The sequence below is a fragment of the Xiphias gladius genome, chromosome 18, assembly GCF_016859285.1.
Source record: "Xiphias gladius isolate SHS-SW01 ecotype Sanya breed wild chromosome 18, ASM1685928v1, whole genome shotgun sequence".
NCBI lineage: Eukaryota > Metazoa > Chordata > Actinopteri > Istiophoriformes > Xiphiidae > Xiphias > Xiphias gladius.
This window is the reverse complement of record NC_053417.1, coordinates 22,223,747-22,233,481: the sequence shown is the minus strand read 5'-3', so window position 1 is coordinate 22,233,481 and position 9,735 is coordinate 22,223,747. Positions and strand designations below refer to the sequence as shown.

The following is a 9,735-nucleotide window of genomic DNA, read 5'->3' as shown; positions in this document are numbered from 1 at the left end:
TTTTCCAAATTGCCACTGACAACTCCATTGCTGATATTTTAACATTGCCAAAGGCTTGCTAGAAAATGTTTCCTCCCATTTATCAAAAATATTTTGCCCTCTAAATGTCTAAGGTGTAATATATCAGTGAGACTGAAGCAGGCATGTAAACAGTAATCAGGTTAGATAACCTGGCACCTGAAGGTCAGACCTTTCTGTGATAACTTAACATTTGGCCTGTGTGATTCATCAGACTGGTCAGGAGCTTCCTGTACCAGAGAAGACTACTTAAAGGAGTACATCAACAAGTTACCATTCCACTTCCATACAATTTGGGAACTTGTAAGAGACAAATTTTAAAAGAATTGAAAAAAAATCTAAGCAGCAGTACCTGACGTGTCCTTAATTTTAGTACAGAGTATCGGTCAAGCTCTTAAAAACGCTGGAACCCATGCAATTACCATAATGTAGCTAATATTATGTTTTCATTAGACCCTCTCAGACTGTGAACCTCTGTGAATAGCAAACTGACATTTACTATACAAAATTGGCAGAGTTCCCTCCTCTGGAAATGTATGTGCTTGTTTAATCATACAGTATAATTACATTGTTATTAACTTCAAGTACCTCATACCATTGAGGTACTTGAAATTTATTATAAGTGAGTGTGTTTCTGAAAAGCAAACATTCAGTTCATGCACTATTCTTTGGTGAGGATAGGTAGAAGCAGGGGCACAAGGAAGTCCTTTCATGATCTATCTGCAAACTAATTGATTCTGACAAGTGTCCATATCTAATCCCTTATCATGTGATCGTTGACAATCTGTGTCTCATCTTCACTTCAGAGGGGATTCGCCGCAATAGAGAGCCTAATAACAATTCAGCTTGTTAGGACCATTTGATCATTTTGCTTTTTGCCAATTTGCACAAGTTAGTTGCAGCAACTGGCTCGTAACTGAGGACTGAGATTTATAGATTTTATAATGTAGAGGGAAGTTTAAAAAGAGTTAACCAAGTCATATGGTTTTCACGTAATGTGACAAGTAATTCCAGTCTGTAGGGTGTTGGAGGGATTACTTCCACAATGGGTCAGCGCCTAAGTGAGGAAAGTGACCCAGACAAGGAAATTGATGTGGCAGAGCTGCAGGAATGGTACAAAAAATTTGTTGTGGAATGCCCAAGTGGAACTCTCTTCATGCACGAGTTCAAGAGTTTTTTTGGCGTCACTAACAACAAGGAGGCCGCAGATTACATTGAAAACATGTTTCGAGCTTTTGACAAGAATGGCGTAAGTACAAACTTCTGTTGTGTGGAAATACAAGAGTTGTATCTAGTCATTTGTCTTATTTTAGTATTGACACTACATTTATCACAGTAACAGATTTGTCGATTGGAAGCCTTTGTGACAATTGCTGCTAATGCCCATTATTGAGTACATGTTTTTAGAGCTGAAACAATGAGTTGATTACCTGATTAGTCAGCAGACAGAAAATTAATGTGTATCAATTCTGGGAGTTGATTAATTGTGTAATTCATTCTATGATCAAGACGCCAAAAAAGAAAAAAACCCTTAAATTACAGGTTCCATCTTCTTAAATGTAAATATTTGCTGGTTTTCGTAAGTCTTCTATTAAAATAATCTGAATATGTTAACAAGCAATTTGAATACTTCAACTTGGGCCCTGGGAAATAATATAATTATAATAATTATATAAGTCATTTCTGACATGCAATAATTAATTGATTAATCAAGAGAATAGTTGGAAGATTAATCAACAATGAAAATAATTATTAGTTGCAGCCCCACATATTTTTGATTGGTGTTTCTAGTAAGAAGACTCCTTCAATTCTATCTCTTATATTACATTACAGACATTTTGCCTGTCAAAAAGTAAAGAAATATTTTTGCTCATAAATTATGTCAAAGTGTCCCTTCATAACATTTGAACTCTTTCCACCCCATGTTCACAGGACAACACCATTGATTTTCTGGAGTACGTGGCAGCTTTGAACTTAGTCCTTAGGGGTAAACTGGAACATAAGCTTAAATGGACATTCAAAATGTATGATAAGGACGGAAGCGGATGCATTGATAAAACAGAGCTTCTTGAAATTGTGGAGGTAATATTTAGTATTTTAAGCATTCAAGACATTTTAAGGAATATTTCAAGAAAAATCAGTGGGCTTTGATGAACAGCAGTCAAAGCAAGATTAATTGTAACATCCTTTTCCCCTCACTCTCAGTCTATTTATCGGCTGAAGAAAGCCTGCCACGGAGAGCTGGATGAAGAATGCAATCTGCTGACCCCAGACCAAGTGGTTGACCGGATATTTGAGCTGGTGGATGAAAATGGAGATGGTAAGTGATTGTAAGAGTTTTCTGACAGTTTAAAATGCTTCACGGATGATCTAAAGGGGCCGCTGTAATGGCCTTGTGGGGTGTTAATGTAAAAGTGCACGAGTTCATTGTGTTTTGTGTATATTGAAGGGGAAGGTGGGCATCAGCTCTACAACGGTCCTCTTCCTATCAGAATTATGAACTCAGGAATGAAGAGATGTACAGTGAAATAAGCCCAGAGAATAACTGTCCCTCGTCCCTTAGGGGAGCTCTCGCTGGACGAGTTCATCGACGGCGCGCGGAGGGACAAGTGGGTGATGAAGATGCTGCAGATGGACGTCAACCCTGGGGACTGGATCAATGAGCGAAGATGCGAAGGTGCTGACTTGTAAGGCTGTAACATGGACTGTCATTCTATCACATATGCACATCCTTCATGTGTGACCAATCATGTGGTGATTTTGTATCCACTGCAGTTTATATGTACGTAAAAGAAAACAACACCGCAGTCACCCTGGAACTGTAGGCTACGTACGCACGCGTAAGATTTAGATGTATCTAGACAACAATGCTGTATTTTGCCTGTAATGGGGTTTATTCTGTTCATTCATTTTGGTTTAGGTTTCACATTTAGTCAAGCTGTGTAGCAACTGAGCAACAGTAGCTTTGAACTTATTTATGGCTACCTGTGGTGTTGTAAGTGTTTTTGTGTCTGTGTTTTATAGATGCTGCAGTCATAAGGCACATGATTTTCTTTTTTGTTTTTGTTTTGTGTCATACAATAATCATAAAATTGATTTAATACGAATAATTAAAGCCCTTACACACTCATGGTCCACCCTACAGAAGTGTTTTTTACTTGTTTAGGATGATCAGACCTCTTCTTGGGACTTTGTGGTCATGTGCATACTGAGATTTATTTCAGCTTTGTTTCATCTATCAGGGAAAGGCCAATTTGTATTTTCATACACCGATGAGCCTTAAATTTAAAACCACTGACAGGTGAAGTGAATAACATTGATTATCTCGTTACAATAGCACCTGCCAATGGGTGGGATATATTAGGAAGCATATATTAGACAGTCAATGCTTGATGTGTTGGAAGCTGGAAAAATGGGCAGGTTTACAGAGCTAGGCGACTCTGAAAAGGGCAGAATTGTGATGGCTAGAAGACTGGGTCAGAGCATCTCCAAAAGGGTGGGTCTTATGAGGTGTTCCCAGTATGCAGTGGCCAGTACCTTCCAAAAGTGGTCCAAGGACGGACAACCAGTGAACTGGCAACAGGGTCATGGGCGCCCAACGCTCACTGATGTGCATGGGGAGCAAAGGCTGGCCCGTGTGGTCCAATCCCACAGAGGAGCGATTTAGCACAAATTTCTGAAAACCTCAAGCTATGATAGAAAGCTGTCTGAACACACTGTGCATCGCAGCTTGCTGCGTATGGGGGCTGTGTAGCCACAGACCGGTCAGAGTGGCCACGCTGACCCGTCGATCGCCGAAAGCAACCACAGTGGGCATGTGAGTGTCAGAACAGGACCATGGAGCAATGGAAGAAGGTTGCCTGGTCTGATGAATCACGTTTTCATTTACATTATGCGGACTGTTTGCATGCATGTGCGTCGTTTACCTGGGGAAGAGATGGCACCAGGATGCACTATGGGAAGAGGGCAAACTGGTGGAGGCAGCGTGATGCTCTGGGCAATGTTCTGATGGGAAACCTCGGGTCCTGGCATTCGTGTGGATGTTACTTTGCGACGTACTACCTACCTAAACATTGTTGCTGACCATGTACGCCCCCTTCCTGGCGACGGTAAGGGCAGCAGGATGAGGCGCCCTGCCAGACTGCAAAAATTGTTCAGGAATGGTTTGAGTAACATGACAAGAGCTCAAGGTGTTGACTTGGCCCCCAAATTCCCCAGATCTCTCAATCCAGTCGAGTATCTGTGGGATGTTCTGGAAAGACAAGTCTAATCCATGTAGGCCCCACCTCGCATCTAACAGGACTTAAAAGAACCTGATGCTTACGTGGTGCCTAATACCAAAGGAAACCTTCAGAGGTCTTTAAACACAAAAGACAAAATAAATACCAATTTCACATTACTTGGTTGGTTTTTTTTAGACATTACATTTGAAAACTACAACATAACAAATATCAAGATTATTAAAGATGAAACCTAGCACCAACTAAAAAATAAGCGGTGCTAGGTTTCAGTTTTAAAAAAAATATTTTTGTGCAAATGTTTTGTATTAATAGGTAGTCAAATTATGGATTTCTCTTCTAATATTCTGTATGCTGTGTGTAGCCCACAGAATATCACCCACAGACCTTTCAGCATTTTCCCTTTTTAAATTTCTATTTTATTGAACAGCAACAACAAACAAAAGGACTGAGACAGAAATGATGCATCACAGTATCATAATTGACAAGAGTGTTACAGAAAAATATGAAATAAAGTACATACATTTAGCATTTTACAAGCCTTCTTCTTTTTAGAGTACCACAACATTTGGTTGTACGTCTTGCAATCCCATTCAAATACTAGCAGAGACGGTCTCTTTTACTCCTACTCACAAACCTAAGAATAAAAAGCTATTTATCAAACTTCTTTTGACTTAAAAAGTCTTACATTTAGGAAAGCTCCAGTAGTCTCTTAAGTTGATTAAGAGTAGAACCTAGATGAACTGCAGTGCAGAAAAAAAGAGCCAAGTCACAACAATAATGATAATAATGATGATAATGATAGGAAAAAGACATTAGCAGTGACAGAATGATTAAGAATAGTGTAGTTTTTGTCTGTCATTTGCATGAGAACATTTGATAGGATGTTGCACAACTTTTTTTTTTTTTTCAGGGGTGCAAACGAACATCAACAATAAATCTGACACCGATTTTTATTTAAAATCACCGTCTAAGCATCTTCATTGTCTGAACTTGTCAGTGTGGTGCTACATTCACATTATTATACGATTTCTCTGGCTACCTTGCCTACCAACCGCAGAATGTCTCGGAGCAGAATTTTGTTTCCACTCCATACCACTGAATAAACTGAAAGTATTGGGGGGGGGGGGATGTAAAATATGGCAAATGTCATTCTATATTTACGACTGGCTATTCCTTCTCTAGACATACATGTGATCCCTTGAGAGTTGCTAATTTCACCCTCATGTAAGTAGGAGCGAGTCACTTGATAAATGTGCCTTACTGCTCACACTCAGCAAAGAACATTTTTACTCTTAAGCTGTGGCTTCAGAGCATTTTTAGGAGTAACTCTCGGGAGTTTTCCCGATTCGGGTCATTGTCGGCGGTTCGGCTGGTGCCGCTTCTCCAGTCTCGCGAGAGGACGGATAAACACCGTGGCCTCCCCGGTTCCTGCCGCTGACCAGCCTGCCGAGCGGCCGGAGGGGCGTCCCGAGAGTCCCCTTGTCTGGCTTTTTCAAAAAAACCGCCACCCGCAGTCAGCTGTCCGTAAAACACGCGGGCCACTTTACGGCGGCGCCATAAAAAGCTGGTGGACGGGTCCCCTGGCCGAAAGCCGGTAACCCCGCGCTGCGTGAATGCGCGTCGACGACCGGACACACCGAGTCACACCGCCGCACACCGCGCTCCGCCCGGCGTCGCCGTCGCCGATGTCGTCCGAACTTCAGACGCCAGTCGCCGCCGACAAAATCGAGGTAAATCCCGACACTTAGGCAGGAGGGGCGGTTCATTTCTTGCTCAGCTGTTCAGCGCTTGTCGTGGTCGTGCCTCGTCACACGGTTGTAACGCTGCCCCCTCCCGGCCAGCCCGCGGAGGACAGCTGGGGACTCAGCTATGTCAGCGGGAACCTGTTCTCCTGCCCCACGGAGGAGGCTCTGGCCCACTGCATCAGCGAGGACTGCCGCATGGGGGCAGGCATAGCGGTGACGTTCAAGCAGAGGTTCAGAGGGGTGGCGGAGTTAAAGGAACAGAGTGAGTCAGCCCTTTTTATTTTTATTTAAATTCAAAATCCATCGGGAGTAAAAACGTCTCATTTTGGAGGCATTGATTCCAACACTATGTTCAGCACTGAGAAACTGGATTGGCTTTTGTCCCAGGTCTATTAAATACCTGGCTTCGCAGTTGGTAAAAAAGTAATCTGATTCCTCACTGTCTGGCCATGTCACGTACAGTGCTGTGCAAGAGCTTTAGGCGCTTCAGATGCCTAGGTTCTCATCCATCATGCCGTGCCAGCAGGGAGGTCCCTGGTTGTTCCCAAATTCATTCTGCGGCATGACTCAACATCATCATCATCATCATTATCATCATCATCATCATCAGGTCAGTCTGGGGTCACGTGAAGAGACAGGAGGCACTGAGGCAGCCTTAATCCGCAGAAGAGCTGTGGCGGCTTCTCCAAGATGCTCGGAACAACCCACCTGCAAAGTGCATTGAAAAACCTTGGTGTGGCTTTAAAGGCAAAGGGGAGGTCACACCAAATACTGATTTGATTTAGGTTTTTTCCCGCTTACGGCACCTTTGTATGAAGTTAGTTTATAAATCCTCACTTTACTTTTAGTCCCTAAATCTTTTGCACAGTTCTGTATATATTCTGAATTGGTACAGGGGGTTGGATGCCTCTGTGGTTTCACCCTCCCATCGCCTGTGTCAGCACTATTACCAGTGTGTTGGCCACCCTGCTTCCGTCTCCTGGTATAGTCCACCCGCCCACCAGATGCCCTCAGACTTTCCCACTGTTCCCAGATCCCCCCGCTCACCCGTTTCCCCCTCCCAGTCACTAGGACTTCTCCGCCTACCCCTCCACACCTGTTCCTCATTTTCCTCATTTGCTCCCCCGTATTGTTCTTTTTTTTTTACCAGTCAGTTGCCAGATTGTTTCACATGTCTCAGTGTGTGTTTGTGTGTGTCTTCCTTTGTGTCCTTTTATTTTTTTGGCCTCTCCTTGTTACCTTGCCTGCTAGTAGTGTTTTTGCTACTTCTTGTGTGTTGCCTGCCTGTCTGCCTTCCTACCTGCAAGCCTAGTCTTCTTCTTGATGTCTTATGCTTCATTTTGTACTCATTCATGCTGACAAATAACCACTAGAATTTAAAATAGACATGGTTGAAACGTTTTTCTTTTTTTGCTGTACACTATTAGTTTGTAATGGCTTGCTCTGCAGCGGGGCAGTGAGGCCGAAGGGGTTTAAAAAAAAAAACCCATTATATTTGGGGTTGTATTGTGTCTTTTTCTGATGTGGATATTAACTTTTTTATTTATATCCGAACAGAAAAGCTGACAGGACAGTGCGCTGTACTGAAAAGAGACGGCCGTTTCATCTACTATCTGGTAAAGATGTAAAAAAAAAAAAAAAAAAATTTTGAGGATACAGATGTACACCCCTAGATAAATTAAGATAACTAATTTAAAATACATTGTATTAAATATTATTGTCGCCGTCCTGTTATGTTATTGCAGATCACAAAGAAAAAGGCCAGCCAAAAACCCACCTATGACAGCCTGAGACTGAGCCTTGAGGACATGAAGTTGCACTGTGTAAAACATGGAGTAACAAAAATATCAATGCCTCGGTTCGTATCATTTCCAGTCATTAAATCCTTTTATCAAGAGAGAAATATTCATTTGCTCTCTTCGTTTATTTGAAAAATGACTAGGTTTTGTGTTGGTTCTTTTTACTGTTACAGCTGAACAGTGTTTTTTTCTTTTTTTTTTCTTTTCCTCTCTCCCACTGACAGTATTGGCTGTGGCCTTGATCGACTGGAGTGGGCGAGAGTGTCGGAGATACTGGAACAGGTCTTCAAACGCACAAACATCTCCATCACAGTCTACAGCCTTCCAGTGAAAGCAGAGGCCGAAGTGATGAAGGAAAACATGCGCAGATGACTGACGGAAACGTTTGTTTATTGTATTATTTAGTTTATGCACTTTTCTGTATTATTCCCAAAGTATGTGCCCACGATGATGATTTTTCAGTGAGAAAATGTTATGCTACAGATTATATGGAAATAAATATTCCTTTCTTGTACATCAAAGTCATTTGAACCCTGGTGAAATTCTGCAAGCGGATGACACATAGGACGCAATTCTACTGGCAATCTATTATTTGTATCTGAAGTTAGTTAAGTTTTCTGCAATTTATTTTTATTTATTTATTAAAAACATGAGGGCTTCGTCCGAAACATGCCCATCTACATTCATCACTAAATCTAGACATTTCTTTCGATTTTTGTTCACCTGTACCTTCTGGTTTAGCATCACAAATGGTATTTTACACCAGGACACTGAGCCTAAGATATCAGGTAACTCTCTATTTGCCCGATCACCCACCAGGCAATTATGATGTTGACTGAGCCAACAGTGTATTTGCGTTTCTATCCGGTCACCGTTTAACTTCTTGAGTGCTCCCCGAAGCCTCTGCAGGTGGTTGAGGCGTTGTATGATCCGTTATTGCTCTGGCCAATTGGGTATTGTACTTTAATGCAGCCGGGAAACAATGGATGTACCAGATGTCGGTTAGACACAGAGGGGCTGGGAGTCCGACACCACAAAGTCAATCCCATACATCCCTTTTTCTCCAGGATCGGAAAGGCTTTTAACACATCATGAATCTGAAGTGGAAAGCAGAAAGCTAAGACCACACGGTCCCCATTCAAGGCGTTTTATTAGTAGGATTAAATAGTCTAACTAAAGGGTCTCCATTTAACAATCTGACAACATGTACTTCAAGTGTTAGTAATTATCATAAACCTCAGAAGCAGTGAGACTGAGTGTGTCTGAACCGGCTCAGTAGTTTGCCGCCTGTGACCCTCCCACTCTCCTTCAGGGAACTTTAAATAATTCATGAGGAAAAGGCTTTAACCACTGCGGCTGCCCCCCCCCAATCTAGTCATGCTGGCTGCAAGACCGTACTTCGGCATCGCTGCGACCAACCCCCGCTCTTCTTCTTCTTCTTCTCCTCCTCCTCCTCCTCCTCCCTTCCCATCCCCCTTCATGCCTGGCAATTAAGACTCCACACTGCAGCAGAGCCAAACTGGCTGCGCTGCAGTGAGCGCGGGCAAAGCTCCCTTCGTCCGATCCCGCGTGGTGCGGCCCGTGGACGGTGCACCCGAATCCGCCCCCCGACCCCACCTCATGGGCCCCCGTCTCTTTGTTCCGTGCAGCTTATGCTCGTCCCACTGCGGTCCGCCGATTCGCCTCCGATGCTCTTCCCCCATTCCCATTCCCACTCCTTTTCTCTGACACGGCCCCCCCACCCCCACCTCCCTCTGCCCTCCATTCCTTTTTTTTTCTCCCTTTGCTCGATGCGTATGAAATTGCAGAGCTCAGCGTTCTTCTCCACGGGTACGTAGGGAGAAAAAGGAGGGGGGGGGAAAGAGATGAGCTGGGCGGGAGGGTTTCTGGTGCACCACATAACTGGCCCCCTTCCAATTAAAGAAGAGAGCT

The 9,735-nt window shown here is 43.2% G+C and overlaps 3 protein-coding genes across 4 annotated transcripts in view; all 3 read left to right on the top strand.

Annotated features, from left to right (window-relative positions):
• Positions 1–586: 586 nt before the first annotated feature.
• On the top strand, positions 587–3,122 carry guca1b (guanylate cyclase activator 1B). Its single transcript, XM_040153038.1, has 4 exons — positions 587–1,267; positions 1,951–2,100; positions 2,224–2,338; positions 2,582–3,122. The coding sequence occupies exons 1-4, from the start codon at positions 1,064–1,066 to the stop codon at positions 2,707–2,709; spliced, it is 597 nt and encodes a 198-aa protein (XP_040008972.1). The 5' UTR covers positions 587–1,063; the 3' UTR covers positions 2,710–3,122.
• Positions 3,123–5,514: 2,392 nt separating this feature from the next.
• Positions 5,515–8,324, top strand: oard1 (O-acyl-ADP-ribose deacylase 1). Its single transcript, XM_040153034.1, has 5 exons — positions 5,515–5,989; positions 6,101–6,266; positions 7,562–7,620; positions 7,750–7,862; positions 8,028–8,324. The coding sequence occupies exons 1-5, from the start codon at positions 5,873–5,875 to the stop codon at positions 8,173–8,175; spliced, it is 603 nt and encodes a 200-aa protein (XP_040008968.1). The 5' UTR covers positions 5,515–5,872; the 3' UTR covers positions 8,176–8,324.
• A 1,268-nt stretch (positions 8,325–9,592) lies between these two features.
• The window catches only part of LOC120803960 (synaptotagmin-2-like), a 54,393-nt gene continuing 54,250 nt past the window's right edge, over positions 9,593–9,735 (top strand). For both annotated transcript variants that reach the window (XM_040153033.1, XM_040153031.1), the window contains exon 1: positions 9,593–9,633. The gene's annotated coding sequence lies outside the window, so the exon portion shown is untranslated. The remainder of the gene's footprint in view (positions 9,634–9,735) is intronic.